At 52.0% G+C, this 18394-nt stretch overlaps 2 protein-coding genes across 3 annotated transcripts in view; both read left to right on the top strand.

Annotated features, from left to right (window-relative positions):
• LOC6591219 (Down syndrome cell adhesion molecule-like protein Dscam2) overlaps positions 1-18394 on the top strand; it is a 61182-nt gene that overhangs the window by 26349 nt on the left and 16439 nt on the right. The window contains exons 7-8 of one of the 2 annotated variants that reach the window (XM_026986799.1): positions 6438-7282; positions 7351-7512. In XM_026986799.1, coding sequence (XP_026842600.1) covers positions 6438-7282; positions 7351-7512 — 1007 coding nt within the window. Of the gene's footprint in view, positions 1-6437; positions 7283-7350; positions 7513-11488; positions 11813-18394 lie in introns of those variants that run through there. The other variant, XM_026986797.1, reaches the window with a different exon arrangement.
• LOC113565226 (Down syndrome cell adhesion molecule-like protein Dscam2) lies at positions 13053-13899 on the top strand. Its single transcript, XM_026986800.1, has one exon. The coding sequence runs from the start codon at positions 13647-13649 to the stop codon at positions 13896-13898; it is 252 nt and encodes an 83-aa protein (XP_026842601.1). The 5' UTR covers positions 13053-13646; the 3' UTR covers position 13899.

Raw genomic sequence — 18394 nt, 5'->3', positions numbered from 1 at the left:
GCTTTCCAGCCCCCTCCACAGGCCTCATTGACTTCAAAAATACCAATTAGCTATCGGCTCAGAGCTGTCGCCCGATTTAACCCATTCATGTCACGCAAATGCCCCTTCCTCCTTCGGAAAAGTTAGTTGAGTGGAAGAAGGCGGCTTAGACAGATGGTAGTTTCCATTGTTCTCGACCAACTTTGGCAGTTTTCAAGGGTTAGTTGTTGTGGTATCTGTCATTCGAACTTGGTTTGTTGGTTCCTTGGTTCGTTGTAGAGCCCGTGGGCAGTGTGCCGCCAAAGATTAGTGTGGGGGAGCGTCGCAAGGATGCAGAGGTGCGTCTGCACGGAGACCTGAGCATCTTTTGTCCAGCCCAATCGTATCCTGTGCCAGCATTCAGGTAAAAACACAGCCAATTCTCATTCGTTCCAGAGCCTGTGGGCAGTGTAGGACCCAAAATCAGTGTTGGTGAACGCCTCAAGGATGCGGGGGCGCAGTCGAACGAAACTTTCACCCTCTTTTGTCCAGCTCAGGCGTATCCAGTGCCGTTCTTTAGGTAAAACCCCACCCATTCAGGCAGTTTCTTCTGGTAATATATATATCTCAAGCGGTCCACTATCTTCTGTACAGAGCCCGTGGGCAGTGTGGCGCCCAAAATCAGTGTTGAGAATCGTTTGAAGAATGCCGAAGCTCGCCTGGCTGCAACTTTTACGCTCTTCTGTCCCGGTCAGGCATATCCAGTGCCGTTCTTTAGGTAATCCCACGCTTTGGGCAGTTTTCAATCGGTTAAGCGGTTTAAGCGGACTCCTTAACGCATTTCTCCTTAACCACTTTGTAGAGCCCGTTGGCAGTGTGGGTCCCCGCCTCACCTCCGGCGATAAGACCAGGAACGTGGATATTCCTCTTTCGGGCAGCATTACCTTACTCTGTCCTGCCCAGGCCTATCCGGTGCCATATTTTAGGTGATTCCTCCCCAGCACAGTCCCCAGGCATTCAGGCAGTCTGCGTTCTCGATGGGGTTTTACTCACTTGATCAATTGTCTTTCCAGAGCCCATTAGTGGAGCTGCTCCCCGAGTGGCGCTGATACAAAAAACGAATATCGAATATGTTCGTCTTGGGGGAATCGTAGCCATAATGTGTCCGGCGCAGGGATATCCAGTACCAGCATTCAGGCAGGTCCTTCAACGCCCCCTTTTCTGCTTCTAACCTGGTCATTGTTGTCTTCCAAATAGAACCCATTAGCAGTACAGTGCCCAAAGTGGTTTCACTGGCAAAATTCGATATGAAAACATATACCAGTTCCTCCACGATGGCTGTGCTGTGTCCTGCCCAGGGCTATCCGGTGCCGTTCTTTAGGTAAAGACGAATTCGTTCAGGCAGTACTCAGAGATCCAGGTCCATAGACTAGAGTTAGTTCTAAGTGAAGTTGAAACCTTTCCAGAGCCCGTCTCGAGCACAGCTCCTAAAGTGCCGCCGCTGCAGTCGCGTCCTCTGGTTGTGCCTGGTCACAGCAGTCTCTCGATCTTGTGCCCCGCCCAGGGCTATCCGGCACCCAGTTTCAGGTACAACATTCCGGCAGTGGGGATTTCCTTGGGTTTCGGGTATTCTAGAAGTACTTCCGCCTTTTCCAGAGCCCATTAGCAGCAGTCCACCCAAGATCAACGCTCTGACCTACAAACCGAATGTGGTGGAATCGACCAAACCCACCGCCATCCTCTGTCCGGCCCAGGGCTATCCGGCGCCCAGTTTTAGGTCGGTTGATATCCCATCCCTAGACCAACATCAGGCTGGGGGTTGAGTACTACTATAAACCCTGACTTTGTTCCGAACTACCTTTTATAGAACCCATTTCGAGCAGTGCACCGCGAACCCCAGCTCTGGTTCAGAAACCTCTCGAGCTGCTCGAAGGCCAGTCGATATCGTTGCTGTGTCCTGCCCAAGGATACCCGGCACCAAGTTTTCGGTAAGCCGAAAGCCAACATTCTGGCAGATGTCATTCCTCTATTCCTATTGTAGACCCCGTTGGGGGCAAGGCTCCCACTCTGCTGTCGAATGACATCAAGCGGTCGTGGATCGAGCGGATGCTGTCCACCAACCTGGCGCTCTTCTGTCCCGCTCAGGCATACCCCGTGCCCGCTTTCAGGTTAGCAATACAGTCGCCTACGTCAGCATTCAGGCAATCTCTTGGGCATAGTCCTTCTATATACTCTCACTCCAATACTCTTCCGTAGAACCCATTTCGGCCAAGGGTCCCACTCTTTCGGTGGACACCAAATGGTCCGGCATCGAGCGACATTGCGGCCGAGATATTGTTTTGCTATGTCCCGCCCAGGCATATCCGGTGCCTATAAGCAGGTTAAGCACATACCCTCCATCTCCCCAGAAACGTGACATTTATTATGCATGAGAATGTGTGAACTTTAACCCCGGACAGACATAGTGGGAGGTGTGTTCTGTGTTCATTCATAAAAATGCGAGCGCGCAGAGTAAAACAAATAAAAACACACACAAAACAAAACAAACAAACGCACACAAACACACCCACACACAGGGTATATTCTATTGAAGGTGGGGCGGTTGTTCTGTTCTGTTTGTATATGTTCCTGGGCTTACTTTCCCGCTATTCAATGTGCCTTGCACCCACACAGACGATACAGATAAAAGTAAAATCAGAAGAGAGTGAGTACGTTCTTTCCCCACTCTCACACACCCCACCCCACCCCACCCACAGAGAAGCTCCCACCCTCTTTCCCACTCTACAATTTCCACAATCAGCTGGAACCGCAATCCACACATAAAAGCTTCTGCGCATGCTTGCGATCCACACGAAATTTCCCAAACAATTACCCCTCCGCGCGTATCGTTGTGTGTGTGTGGATTGCATCCATCTCGCTCGCACATTTATTTATGAATGAACGCACGTTTTTGGGTCAATAGACGACGGGCTTTGTCTCCACTCTCTTGAGGTCATCCACTCACCTCCCCCCTCCCACTAAGAGGCGCTCCACTTGTTGCACCTCGCAGCTGTGCTTCCGATTCTGCGCATGCCCCTTGCCATCAGCATTGACCTTAATGAAATATGCATCACTTTCCATCCACTTTCGCTGTTTTCTTTTGGTTTGTCTCTGAAAAGTTTCGTGATATCTTGAGGTGGGTTATCCAGGGTCAGGGTTCATGGCTCAGAGTCACGTACAACGTCTCCGAGGGGCTGCAATTGAATTTAATTGAAATTAGAGAAGCGAAAGCTTCCTTAAACCGAATTCAGGCAGTTCTCTGAGTTTTAGTCTCTGGGTTATAATCCATGATCCATGATATAAATATTTACAGAGCCCGTGGGCGCCAAGGCGCCCACTTTTTCCCTCGAATATAAGCTCATTGAGGTGGAAAAGCTGATGGGTTCGGACTTTGCTTTGCTCTGCCAGGCGCAGGCCTTTCCCGTGCCCATCATTAGGTGAGCTCCCCATCCCTCTAAACCCCACCCTCTAAACCCCCCCACCCCCATTCAGTGCAGTTTTCAACAGATTTTGTTCGGGTCATCTTCTAATGCAATGATTTACTCCCCTATTCCCAGAACCCATCGGCTCCAAGGCACCTTCTGTGGCCACTGGAGTGCTGTCATTCCAGCAGAGTATTCCTCTAGCCTCCACCTTTTCCATGCTTTGCCAGGCGCAAGGGTTTCCAGTGCCCTTTTTTAGGTAAATCTTATAGGAATCCATCCATAGAAAGCTCGTCCTTGACCAAAAATTCAGTCAGTTTTTATTATGATAACCTTCGCGGCTAAAAACCGGACGTCAACGTTTCTTTCAAGAACCCATCGGCTCCAAGGCACCTTCTGTGGCCACTGGAGTGCTGGGATTTCAGCAGAGTATTCCCTTAGCCTCCACCATTGCGATGCTCTGTCAGGCGCAAGGGTTTCCCGTACCCTTTTTTAGGTAAATCTTTTGCGAAAAGAAGTCGAAAATTCAGTCAGTTTTCATTATGGGGGCATTAAAAGGCCAAAGCCCTAACAAAAATGTTTCTTTCAAGAACCCGTGGGCTTCAAGGCTCCAAGTTTTCCCAGCGTGGCCTCCACGTTTACCATCCAGACGCCCCAGAATAGTGCCGTAGCCCTCACCTGCCAGGCCCAGTCCTATCCAGTGCCCATTTTTAGGTATAGTCCATCTCCCCATTCTAACGAAGGGTGCAACGCTGCTCAACTGGTTCTGACTCTGAATAGGATATACAAAATGATATATAGTTCTATAAGCTTTTACTCGTGAAACGTATTCCTTTTAGAGCCCGTTGGTGCCAAGGCTCCGACCTTTTCGAGCGACTCCAAGGGGAGCATCTTTGAGCGTTCGGTCAATGCCAGTTTTGCCCTGCTCTGCCAGGCCCAGGCCTATCCCGTGCCCATCATTAGGCAAGTTTCAGGCGGAGATGTCACCTTTACTCGTTTCCTTTTACAGAGCCCATAGGCGCTAGAGCTCCCACCTTCTCCTCCGACTACAACTCCTTCTCCTATGCCCGAGCTGTGGGCCAGAGTTTTGCATTGCTGTGCCAGGCGCAGGCCTATCCCGTGCCCCTCATGAGGTTAGCTTTAAAATTACATCCCATTCCCTTCAGGCAGTTTTTCCATAGCATATGTTTGTCTATAATACGATGAGACTTTAATTGTTGGTTTGCAGAACCCATTGGGGCTAGAGCTCCCACATTTTCAACGGACTCGAATGTATTCTCGTACATCCGTTCCGTGGGCCAGAGCTTTGCATTGCTGTGCCAGGCGCAGGCCTATCCCGTGCCCCTCATGAGGTTAGCCTTAGAATACCACCCAATTCCCCCCAGGCAGTTTTTCCTTAGCATATGTTTGTCTATAATACGATGAGACTTTAATTGTTGTATTGCAGAACCCATTGGCGCTAGAGCTCCTACATTTTCAACGGATTCCAATTCGTTTTCCTACACCCGTTCCGTGGGCCAGAGTTTCGCATTGCTGTGCCAGGCCCAGGCCTATCCCGTGCCACTCATGAGGTAGATCCAACACTCTAGACCCTTCTTCAGGCAGTTTTTAGAAGATCCGCACCCTAAAAGTATTGTTTGATTTGCAGAACCCGTTGGGGCCAAGGCGCCCACATTTGCCAGTGTCTCGAAAATATCCAGTCTACTCGGCTCCAGTTCGAGTGATATTGTGCTGCTCTGCCAAGCCCAGGCGTATCCAGTGCCCTTGATAAGGTAGAGACCCGTCTCCTTTCGTTTTATTCTAGAGCCCGTCAGTGCCAAAGGTCCGACCTTTGCCAACGACATGAAGAGCTACACATTCGTGCGATATTTGAGCCAGAGTTTCGCTTTGCTGTGCCAGGCCCAGGCCTATCCCGTGCCCTTGATAAGGTAGCCCTAACATAGCATAATAAGTCTCAGCGTACCCTAGACCCCACCACATTTGAACCTTCGACTATTGTTCTTTTTGTAGAGCCCGTAGGCGCCAAGGCTCCCACATTCTCGGGCGAGTCCAAGAGCTCCACGTTTGTCAAGCAGATCGCGACTAGCTTTGCCCTGCTCTGCCAGGCCCAGGCCTATCCCGTGCCGATCATCAGGTTAGTCCCGACAATCAGGCAGTTTTCGCCCCTTTTCCTTGAGAGGAACGGAATACCCCTTAAACAAGTAGTAAAAACTTTCCAGAGCCCGTGGGTAGTGTGGCCCCCAAGATATCCGGTGGACGGCTGCAGGAAATGACCAGAACAGACCACACCGACTTGGGCATTTTGTGCCTGGGTCAGTCGTTTCCCACGCCCGCATTCAGGTGATTCCCCCAATGCCCCATCGACAGCAATATTTAGGCAGAATAGAGATCATACGGATCCTCGTTTAATTGCAGAACCCATTGGGAGTGCGGCTCCCACGGTTTCGGGTGATCGCCTGCAGGAGCAGACCCAGCAGACGGGCCACAGCTTTTCCATTCTGTGCCAGGGACAAGCCTATCCCATGCCCGTGTTTAGGTACATATTCCCGAACGCCTCTATAGAGGCATCCTTCAGGCAGTTGTTTGGGGAACCATTCTCTCAGAGTATTCTATGATCCACTCCACTTTTCAGAGCCCATTGGCCATGTCAAGCCACGCATAGCCGTCAAGAGCATTGAAATCAATGAGGTGCCATTGGGTGAGACCTTTGTAGGACATTGTCCTGGACAGGGTTATCCAGTGCCAGTTTATAGGTAGATCTCCTATTAGGTTTTGGTTAGGTTCTGCCCCCGAAAAACCCCCAAAACAGTGGTGCACAGAATGAGCAAGGTATATCCCCGATAAACAAGAAAGAAAGCTCAAGGTAAGTAAAGGCCAGTCCACATGCCATGCCGGAGAAACGTGAGTAGCCCCAGGATCCCAGAAAGACTTTCTAGACTTGCTCACTCTGTGCCCCCCACTGTCCTCCAGCCCCGGCCGATGGAACCGCTCGACTAACCCACGCTCCTCCCGTTCCAGATGGTACAAATTCATCGAGGGCACAACCCGCAAACAGGCCGTGGTGCTGAACGATCGCGTGAAGCAGGTCTCTGGGACTCTCATCATCAAGGATGCCGTCGTCGAGGACTCTGGGAAATATCTGTGCGTCGTCAACAACTCGGTGGGTGGCGAAAGCGTTGAGACCGTCCTAACCGTTACGGCCCCCCTGTCGGCGAAGATCGATCCACCCACACAGACCGTGGACTTTGGCAGACCGGCCGTGTTCACCTGCCAGTACACGGGTAATCCCATCAAGACTGTCAGCTGGATGAAGGACGGCAAGGCCATGGGACACAGCGAGCCCGTGCTGCGCATCGAGTCGGTCAAGAAGGAGGACAAGGGCATGTACCAGTGCTTTGTGCGCAACGACCAGGAGTCGGCCGAGGCCAGTGCAGAGCTGAAGCTCGGAGGCCGCTTCGATCCCCCCGTCATCCGGCAGGCCTTCCAGGAAGAGACCATGGAACCGGGCCCCAGTGTGTTCCTCAAGTGTGTTGCCGGCGGCAATCCCACGCCCGAAATCTCCTGGGAGCTGGATGGCAAGAAGATCGCCAACAACGACCGCTACCAGGTCGGCCAGTACGTCACCGTCAACGGGGACGTGGTCTCCTATCTGAACATCACATCGGTGCATGCCAACGACGGCGGTCTCTACAAGTGCATTGCCAAGAGCAAGGTGGGCGAGGCGGAGCACTCGGCCAAGCTGAATGTCTACGGCCTGCCCTACATCCGTCAGATGGAGAAGAAGGCGATCGTCGCGGGCGAGACCTTAATTGTCACCTGTCCCGTTGCTGGCTATCCCATCGATTCGATTGTCTGGGAGCGTGGTAAGTAGGGGATGGGTTCCTCCCTCCCCCTGTCTCTAGGATTTTCACTCACTTCTGGATCATTCTAGACAACCGCGCCCTGCCCATTAACCGCAAGCAGAAGGTCTTCCCCAATGGAACGCTGATCATCGAGAACGTGGAACGCAACTCGGACCAGGCCACCTACACGTGCGTGGCCAAGAACCAGGAGGGTTACTCCGCGCGCGGCTCCCTGGAAGTCCAAGTCATGGGTAAGTCGAGCCTTCCAGCTGTAGCCCAGAAGAACTCTGGGCACAGCCACACTCCATGGGCGGGTTCAGGTTTTCAGCGCACATCAACGTTGGTCGCTTGTTTCACTCACGAATCCGCTCGGAACTCCACTCAGTCCCACCGCAGATAGTGCCCTTTGACTTTGGGGAGGAGACCATCAACATGAACGACATGGTCTCGGCCACCTGCACGGTCAACAAGGGCGATACGCCCCTAGAACTGCACTGGACAACGGCCCCGGATCCCACGACCGGTGTGGGCCGGCTGATGTCCAACGATGGCATCCTGATCACCAAGACCACGCAGCGGATCAGCATGCTCAGCATCGAGTCGGTGCATGCCCGGCATCGGGCCAACTACACCTGCGTGGCACGGAATGCGGCCGGGGTCATCTACCACACGGCAGAGCTGCGTGTCAACGGTGATTAGAGAGTCCTTCCTCCGCCCCCACTCTAGAGTCGATTGATTCGTAGTTTGAGTAGTTGTTGCAGCCTTTGGTTTTTGTGTTCCCGTTATGAACCCCTCCATCTCCACCTGCGTCCTTGCATCCGATCTATCATCTATCCAAAGTGCTGCCCCAGATTGTGCCCTTTGACTTTGGCGAGGAGAGTGTCAACGAGCTGGACATGGTCTCCGCCTCTTGCACGGTCAACAAGGGCGATCTGCCCATCGATGTGGCCTGGACGAAGAACGGCGGTCGCGTCTACACCAACGATGGGATTGTGGTGACCAAGACCAGCACCCGCATGAGTGTCCTGAGCATCGAGTCCGTGAGGGCGCGCCATGCGGGGAACTACTCCTGCGTGGCCACCAACAATGCGGGGGATACCCGTCACTGGGCCATCCTGGCTGTCAACGGTTAAGACCTTCTCAATCTCTAAGCATTGTTGCCTATCCTTTTGCTTTGGTTCTTTTGTTTGTCACTCCCTTCTACCCCAATCCCAGTGTTGCCCCAGATTGTGCCCTTTGATTTTGGAGAAGACAGCATCAACGAGCTAGACATGGTATCCGCCTCCTGCACGGTAAACAAGGGCGACCTGCCCGTGGACATCTACTGGACCAAGAACGGCGGACGCGTCTACACCAACGATGGTCTGATCGTGACCCGGAATAGCCAGCGCCTGAGTGTCCTGAGCATCGAGTCCGTGAGGGCCCGCCATGCGGGAAACTACTCCTGCGTGGCCACCAACAATGCGGGGGATACCCGCCAGTCCTCCATTCTTGCAGTCAACGGTTAATCCTTCTGCCACCACGTCTAGTACTTCTCTTAAGTTTTCTTTGAATTCTTTTGCACACCCATCCTGCCCCAGTCCTGCCCCAAATCATGCCCTTCGACTTTGGCGAGGATGTCATCAACGAGATGGACATGGTCTCGGCCTATTGCACGGTGAACCGGGGCGACCTGCCCCTCGACATAGCATGGACGAAGAACGGCGGTCGCGTCTACACCAACGATGGTCTGATCGTCACCAGAAACAGTCAACGCATCAGCGTTCTGAGCATCGAGTCCGTGAGGGCCCGTCATGCGGGGAACTACTCCTGTGTGGCCACCAACAATGCGGGGGAGACCCGCCAGTCCTCTATTCTGGCAGTCAAAGGTTAATCGATTGATTCCTTTGAAGATTAGCTCCTTTTTGCGTTGATTTGCGTTCAGTTTTGAATCCCTACCTCCCCATCCAATCATGCAGTTCCCCCCTCGATCGCACCCTTTTCGTTTGGCGACGATCCCGTGAACACGGGCGAGAATGCCGGTGTCCAGTGCATGGTGCAGAAGGGCGATGTGCCCATCACCCTCAAGTGGACGCTCAACTCGCGTCCCATCATCAACGGAGAGGAGGGCATAACCATACTGAAACTTTCGCCCAAGACGAGCGTCCTGAACATAGCCGCCGTCGAGCAGTTCCATCGCGGGCTGTTCAAGTGCATCGCCGAGAATCTGGCGGGATCTAGCTATACCACATCGGAGCTTAAAGTGAACGGTATATGGAGAAGGGCCAACCGCAGCGAACCTCGATCTTTATCTTTATTTTATTATTTTGTATTATTTATTTGATTATTTTTGGAACCACCCCACCATATCCGTGTAGTGCCGCCCCATGTGCTGCCCTTCAGCTTCGGCAGCGAGGTCTTCAACATGGGCGATGTCCTGGGCATCAACTGTGTGGTCCTCAAGGGGGATTTTCCCCTGCGGATCCACTGGACCCTGAATGGGGAGCCGCTGGAGAGCGCCAAGAATGGTTTCACAGTGATGCAGCTAAACAGTCGCACCAGTTATCTGGCTGTGGACGCCCTGGAGGCCAGGCATCGGGGCTCCTACAGCTGTGTGGCCGAGAACCTGGCCGGCCGGGCGATCTTTGCCGCCGAGCTGCAAGTAAATGGTTGGTGAAAGCACCCCCTCGGATCTACCAGTAGTTTGCGTCCTGCCTATTCCTACTAACACGAACTCGGTTTATTGTGCGTTGGCGTTGGTGCGTTCTCGAGCTTTGAAAAGTGTGTGTGCTGAAGATGTTTTCCCCCCCTCGCAGTTGCACCACAGATCAGTCCCTTCTCCTTTGGCGACGAGCCCCTGAACCGCGGAGAGGTGGCCAGCGTGAACTGTGTGGTGCCCAAGGGCGACCTGCCGCTGGACATCTATTGGACCCTCAATTCCGCCTTGATAGTCAACGGGGAGCTGGGCTTCACCATTGTGCGGCTGAACAAGCGGACGAGCTCCCTGAATGTCGACTCCCTCGAGGCCGCCCATCGGGGCAGCTACAAGTGCATTGCGAACAATTCGGCGGGCTATGCCGAGCACGTGTCCACTCTAGATGTGAACGGTTTGTCTGGATCCCCGATCCCCCTTCCCCGATCCCCGATCTCCATGTACTCGTAGTTTTGTCTTTACTTTGAGTTGCTTTAGTTTTTATTTTTTTCGTCTTCATTTCGTCACCAAGTTCCCCCGCAAATCCAACCTTTCGACTTCGGGGTGGAGCCGGCCAACACTGGAGAGGTGGCTGGCATCTTTTGCATGGTCCCCAAGGGGGATCTGCCCATGGAGATACGCTGGACCCTCAATTCGGCGCCCATTATAACGGGGGAGCATGGTTTCTCTCTGTCGCGCCTGAATCCGCGCACCAGCTCCCTGAGCATCGATGCGCTGGAGGCCCGCCATCGCGGACTGTACAAGTGCATTGCCAGCAACAAGGCGGGCATCGCTGAATACAGCGCTGAATTACACGTCAACGGTCATTAACCATATCATATCAGTCTTACTGTGTAGTTAATCCTTTATTTGGCCTGGTTTACTTGTGTTTTAATCATTAACCCCCCTCCCCACACACCTCCAAGTGCCGCCTCAGGTGCTGCCCTTCAGCTTCGGCGAGGCCGCCGCCGATGTTGGGGACATTGCTAGTGCCAATTGCGTGGTGCCCAAAGGTGACCTGTCCCTCGAGATCCGTTGGTGCCTCAACTCGGCTCCAATCGTGAACGGCGAGAATGGTTTTACTGAACTGCGGCTGAACAAGCGCACAAGTCTGCTGAATATTGATTCGCTGAGCGCCTTCCATCGCGGTGTCTACAAGTGCACAGCCACGAATGAGGCCGGGACGAGCGAATACGTGGCTGAATTACAAGTGAATGGTTTGTCCCCTCACACCCGCTTCGATACAGTATAAGAGCACGCTTTAACCAGATAACTACCACCTGCCTATGCCTACGAGCAGAGCTCTCACCGATTTGTTTGTTGTTCTTGTTGTGTTGTTGTTTAGAGTTGGAGCACAGAGCACTTGAACTGATCATCCTAAAGGACTGCTGAATATGATTATTACAACCTATATTGAGTTTTTGGAGGTTAAAAATAGCTGACTGTGCTTCCGTGCTGAACATTTTATGTGATTCACTAAAAACATTTTAGAAACTGCCTAAGGCTCCGCTGAATACAGTCCTCAAGTGATTTTGAGTCTGTGCTTAGATGAATAGAATGAGTTTTGAGTGCTCTCTTCCTGTGTTTAGTGCCCCCCCAAGTCATGCCCTTTGTGTTCGGGGACGAACCCTCCAACTACGGCGACAGTACGGCAGTACAATGCATGGTCTTCAAGGGCGACACACCGTTGTTGCTTCACTGGACGCTGAATGGACAGCCGATCACCAATGAGAATGTGGGCATACGCATCATCAAAATGTCCCCCAAACTAAGCTCCCTGAGCATCGACTCGATCAATAGCAATCACCGAGGATTGTTCAAGTGCATTGCCACAAATCCGGCCGGCAGTAGCGAGCAGAGTGCCGAACTGGTGGTCAATGGTTAATGGATACAGCACTTTTCCACCTAAGAACGTTTTGTATTACTTTTTGTGTCTTATTACGTTACGTTTTCCCGTTTCCCACTTCCCATTCCATCCCCCGAACCAATCAATCGTATCGTTGAAGTGCCCCCACAAATAAGACCCTTTGACTTTGGCGACGAGGCCTCCAACTCCGGCGAGACGATGGGCATACAGTGTACGGTGATCAAGGGCGATCTGCCCATCAATATAACCTGGGTGCTGAACAACCACACGCTGAACAGCGGCGACCTGGATGTGGTGATCGGTCGCATGTCCAGCAAGTCGAGCACCCTGAATATCGACTATATAGCGGCCGAGCATCGCGGACTGTACACGTGCCTGGCCCGCAATCAGGCCGGAGAGAGCAGCTACAGTGCGGAGCTGAAAGTCAACGGTGACTGGCTGCTTAATACCTAAATTATTGCTAAGGTTTCAGTTCTGTTTCTTTGATATTTCTGTTTTCATTTCTGTGTTTGTGTCCGTGTCCCTTTCCCCAATGCGTTCCCAGTCCTGCCCAGCATCCATCCGTTCAGCTTCGATGCCGAGGCCAATGAGGGCGACAGCGTTCAGTTGACCTGCCATGTAGCCAAGGGGGATTTGCCCCTGAAGATACGCTGGACCCACAACGGTCTGCCCCTCTTCTCGCATCTGGGTGTGTTGGCCAGCAAGATCGGCGAGCGTATCAGCATGCTGACAGTGGAGTCGGTCAAGGCCGGCAACTCGGGCAACTACAGCTGTGTGGCCAGCAACAGTGCGGGCCATGTCAGCTACTCCACCGAGCTGCTAGTGAATGGTTTGATTACCCATAAATATTCATAGATGTACCTTAGTATTCCTCCGTTCATTTTGATATGTTGAAACCCCCACCAACCCACACCCACACTCTTCTCAGTTCTGCCCCAAATCGTGCCGTTTGCCTTTGAGGATGTGATCAACACGGGCGACTCCATCGATTTGTTCTGCCAAATCCAGAAGGGCGATCGCCCCATCAAGGTCAGCTGGAGCTTCGAGCGCAGCCCCAGCGACACTAGCTACGACCAGCTCCAGCCGCAGATGCGCACCAATCGCATCAGCAGCAAGACGAGCATGCTCTCGATACCCAGCGCCAGTCCCGCCCACACGGGCAGGTACACCTGCATTGCCAGCAATGCGGCTGGCACCACCTCCTACGGCGTTGATCTCACAGTAAATGGTACTTGAACGAATATCGAATTCGAATAACTAGGACTAGATCTAAGGGTTTATGAAAGTACGAGTATGCGTTGCTACTAATCCACCTAAACAACCCTCTATCTTTGCCTAACTCATCTATCTAACTGGACTGTACTCATACTGCACACCTGCCTCTTGTTTGCCCCAAAGTTGCCCCCAAGATAGCGCCCTTTGACTTTGGCGAGGAGCCCCTCAACTACGGCGAACCCGCTTCTGTGCAGTGCACAATCCTGGGCGGAGACCTGCCCATCAACGTGACCTGGCTCCTGAACAACGCCACCATCGACAGCTACCATGATATATCTTTCTCGCGGATCGGCAAGCGGATCAATGTTCTGTCGATTGAGTCGGTGTCTGGCCATCATGCCGGCTTCTATTCGTGTCATGCCAAGAACAAGGCGGGTCTCACGGCCCACTCGGCGCGACTGATTGTGAATGGTTAGCCCAGAAAGACGGACATAATCCTTACCTAGGTCTAAGATTAGTTCACATAAGCTATATATATAATTTACTTATTTTGATTTGAAAACCCGTCAACCCCAATCTTTAACGTCCCAGCACTGCCAAAGATAAGTGCGTTCTCCTTTGGTGATGAGTCCATGAGCTATGGGGAGTTTGTGAATGTGCAATGCACCATCTCGGGCGGTGACCTGCCAGTGAACATTACCTGGACCCTGAACGGCAAGCCCTTTGAGGATTACCTCGAAATCCTCACCACGAAGCGTGGCAAGCGCATCAACGAGCTGACAATCGAGGCGGTGTCGGCCAAGCATGCTGGAAACTATTCCTGCATTGCCGAGAATCGGGCCGGCCGTGCCAACCACACGGCCGAGCTGAAAGTGAACGGTTAGGTTAATACGCAACAATATGTAGAATGTGTGTTTCATTTTGAACTTTCCTTTTTTGTTTACCCTTTTCCCATGCATTCCCTACCCTTCCTCCTGCCCCCAAGTGGCTCCCAAAATTGCTCAATTCGATTTCGGGGACGAACCTTCGAACTTCGGGGAGTCGGCCAGCGTTCAGTGTCTGGTCACCTCGGGGGACTTTCCCGTCAGCTTCGCCTGGTACTTCAACGGACGCGAGATCAATGAGAATGTCTACGACGTGTCCATGATGAAGCTGGGCAAGAAGATCAGCGCCCTGTCCATTGACTTTGTCCGCGACCAGCATGCGGGCAACTACACCTGTGTGGCCGTCAACCGTGCCACATCGGCCAACTTTACCGCCCAGCTGGTGGTGAATGGTACTACCAACATACCCGAACACAATCCTTCGTAGCATGCAGAATGGAATGAGAATTACAATATTTTCGGTATTTCTTTGTTTTCCCCCTACCCCACGTGACTTGTTTCCCCTCCAAGTTCCCCCTAAGATTGCCCCTTTTGACTTTGGGGATCATGCCGTCAACTTTGAGGAGTCTGTATCCGTGAACTGCCTCATCTACTTGGGGGATCTGCCCATGGACATTACCTGGCTGCTCAACGGGGCCCACGTGAGTGCGTACACCGGCGTGTCCATTGTGAAGGGCGGCAAAAAGGCGAGCATCCTGACCATCGACTCGGTGCACGGCGGACATGCTGGCAACTACACCTGCAAGGCCCGCAACGATGCCGACTCTGCGGAGTACACCGCAGAGCTGGTCGTCAACGGTACTGAGCGGGGGATCAGCTATACGTATAACAGATAGTGCTATTTCTTTCCTTATGATTTCCATCCCGCATTACAATCACTTCCCACACAGCCCCGCCCAAAATAGCGCCCTTCGACTTTGGCCAGTCTCCGTCCAGCTTCGAGGACTCTGTCTCTGTCAACTGTTTGGTTACCTCGGGCGACCTGCCCATCGACATCGAGTGGCTGCTCGGTGGAGAGCCCATCAACTTCTCCACCGGCATCGCAGTCCTGCGCGGGGGAAAGAGGACAAGTCTCCTCACCATCGACTCCGTCCATGCGGGCCATGCGGGGAACTACACCTGCAAGGCCAAGAACAAGGCGGCCAGCAGTGAATACTCGGCTGCGCTGACTGTCAACGGTTGTACACACACATCCTTACCTCTCTCTCTCTCTCTCTCTTTCGGTATCCTTAAGTGTTGTCTTTCGTTTATTGACTATCATTTACATCCTTGTGCCCCCAAGCTCCACCCAAAATCACATCCTTCAGCTTTGGCGAAGAGCCAGCCAATGTGGAGGACTCCGTTTCAGTGACTTGCCTCATTTCCACCGGGGATCTGCCCATCGACATCGAGTGGCTGTTCAATGACTACGGCATCAGCTCCTACTCGGGCATTTCCGTAATGAAGGGGGGCAAGCGGAATAGTGTTCTGAGTATTGACAGTGTCCAGGCGCGTCATGCGGGGAAATATAGTTGTCGGGCTAAGAATCATGCAGCCGCCGTGAACTATACCACGGAGTTAATTGTTAATGGTACTTCTGCTTAAGGTTAAAGATGCATCATAGGCTTAAGACGTTTAGTTTCCTTTGGTATTCTTTGATTTATATTTTCTCTCCATATGAAGTCCCCCCCAAGATCACACCTTTCACCTTCGGTGAGGAACCCACGAATGTGGAGGATTCTGTTTCGGTCACTTGTCTGATCTCCAGCGGAGATCTGCCCATCGACATTGAGTGGATGTTCAACGATTTTGGCATCAGCTCCTACTCCGGCATAACCGTAGTCAAGGGCGGCAAACGCAGCAGCGTTCTGGGAGTAGATAATGTTCAGGCCCGTCACGCGGGGAAATATAGTTGCCGAGCGAAGAACCATGCAGCTGCCGTGAATTACACCACGGAATTGATTGTTAATGGTATTTTCCAGAAGTGAACATTTTTCCTATGTTTAAGAGTTTTTATTTATGAGTTATTGTCCTTGTTTAAATATTTCCCCCCTTTAAAGTCCCCCCAAAGATCACACCTTTCACCTTCGGTGAGGAACCCACGAATGTGGAGGATTCTGTTTCGGTCACTTGTCTGATCTCTAGCGGAGATCTGCCCATCGACATTGAGTGGACGTTTAATGACTACGGAATAAGCTCCTACTCAGGCATGACTGTTCTAAGAGGTGGCAAGCGGACGAGCATGTTGACCATAGATAATGTCCACGCCAGCCATGCGGGGAAGTATAGCTGTCGGGCAAAGAATTATGCAGCTACCGTAAATCACACGACCGAACTAGTTGTCAATGGTATTTCTCTCAGAATTAGTTGGCTCTTCATAGGCTTAAGAAGTTTGATTATCATTTCGATTCCCGATTTATAATTTCCTTCACTCCAAAGTCCCCCCAAAGATCACACCCTTCACCTTCGGCGAAGAACCCACAAATGTAGAGGATTCTGTGTCTGTGACCTGCCTGATCTCCAGCGGAGACCTACCCATCGATATTGAGTGGCTGTTCAATGACTTTGGAATCAGTTCCTTCTCCGGCATGACTGTCTACAGGGGCGGCAAGCGGACGAGCATGTTGACCATAGACAGTGTCCAGGCCCGTCACGCGGGAAAATACAGTTGTCGGGCCAAGAACCATGCAGCTGCCGTGAACTTTACAACTGAATTTATTGTTAATGGTAGATGGCCTGTAGACTAGCTTTAAATAGAGTAGAGTACTCGTATTTTCTGTTTATGTTGATTTTCCTTTGATAACACTCTCCACTCCCCGCACCACATATGTACGCACCCCTTCCTCTCAGCCCCACCGAAGCTGGCGCCATTCGACTTTGGGGAGTCCCCCGCAAACTTTGAGGATTCTGTTTCCGTCAGCTGTCTTGTGTCTTCTGGGGACCTGCCCATCGACATCGAGTGGCTGTTCAACGGGCAGTCGATTAACTACGCCTCCGGCATTGCGGTATTACGCGGGGGCAAACGGACCAGCGTCCTGACCATCGACTCCGTCCACGCGGGCCATGCGGGGAACTACAGCTGCAAGGCCAAGAACAAGGCGGCCAGCAGCGAATACTCGGCCGCCCTGATCGTGAATGGTTAACAGATAGTTGACAATAGAATAATTAAACACTAATTTGAATTATGATTTCGTGGCACAAAAAGTTAAGTTGAGTAATCTATTCCCAACCCATATCATCCTCACAAGTTCCTCCAAAAATTACGCCCTTTGACTTTGGCGATGTTCCGGCGAATGTCGAGGACTCTGTTTCGGTCATGTGCCTCATTTCCAACGGGGACCTACCAATCGACATCGAGTGGCTGTTCAATGACTACGGCATCAGCTCGTACTCGGGCATTTCCGTGGTCAAGGGCGGAAAGCGGAACAGTATGCTAAATATAGACAGTGTCCAGGCCCGTCACGCGGGGATGTACAGCTGTAGGGCCAAGAATCATGCAGCTGCCGTCAACTATACAGCTGAATTAATTGTTAATGGTATTCTATTCCCTCTTTAATGATCAAAGAACCCTCATAGGCTTAAGACGTTTGGTTATCATTTGTATTCTTGATTTTAAATTCCCTTCGCTCCAAAGTCCCTCCGAAGATCACACCGTTCACCTTTGGTGAGGATCCCACGAATGTCGAGGACTCTGTTTCGGTCACTTGCCTGATCTCCAGCGGGGATTTACCCATCGACATCGAGTGGTTCTTCAATGAGTACGGGATTAGCTCCTACTCGGGCATCAATGTGGTCAAGGGCGGCAAGCGGAACAGCATGCTGAGCATTGACAGTGTCCAGGCTCGTCACGCGGGCAAATACAGCTGTAGAGCCAAGAATCACGCGGCTGCTGTCAACTACACCACAGAACTCATCGTGAATGGTACTTTTGGGGAGGCCTATTCCGTAGTATCCCTCTGTAATATATGTGTATACATCTTCAGTTTGTTTGTACAGTTTTTAGTTGAGATTCCCGAGCTAATTGTAGCCCTACCTCCCACCACCCTTTTTCAAGTGGCCCCCAAAATAGCGCACTTTGACTTTGGCGAGGTGGCGGCCAATTTCGAGGACTCGGTTTCGGTGAACTGTTTGGTCAGCTCCGGCGACCTGCCGCTCGACATTGAGTGGCTGTTCAACGAGTATCCCATCAACCACTACTCGGGCATATCCACGTCTAAGATGGGCAAGCGCCTCAGTGTCCTGATGATCGATGCCGTGAATGCCCGCCATGTGGGCAACTACACCTGCAAGGCGCGGAATCTGTGGGCCTCGGCCGTCTACACGGCTCAGTTGATAGTGAATGGTATAGCGGAGATTATAGAACTTGAGTGTATTAATCCTTTTTTGTTGGTACTTCTATATGTGGCCCACATCCTTCCCCTGTCACCCCTCTACACACACCCACACACACGCGCAAGATGCATGTCCGCTTTCGCTTTGTGTCTTGGCTTTTGATCGCTGTTCAGTTCAGGGCTCAT

Source organism: Drosophila persimilis, unplaced genomic scaffold (genome assembly GCF_003286085.1).
Source record: "Drosophila persimilis strain 14011-0111.01,24,50 unplaced genomic scaffold, DperRS2 tig00000002-arrow-pilon, whole genome shotgun sequence".
In the NCBI taxonomy this organism is placed as follows: Eukaryota; Metazoa; Arthropoda; class Insecta; order Diptera; family Drosophilidae; genus Drosophila; species Drosophila persimilis.
Note: the sequence above shows the minus strand (reverse complement) of the source record. Positions and strands in the feature narration are given on the sequence as shown.

Bases quoted from the DNA above. Each gene is read 5' to 3' on its own strand.
- LOC113565226 (XM_026986800.1), top strand. From the start codon at position 13,647: ATGAGCTATGGGGAGTTTGTGAATGTGCAATGCACCATCTCGGGCGGT.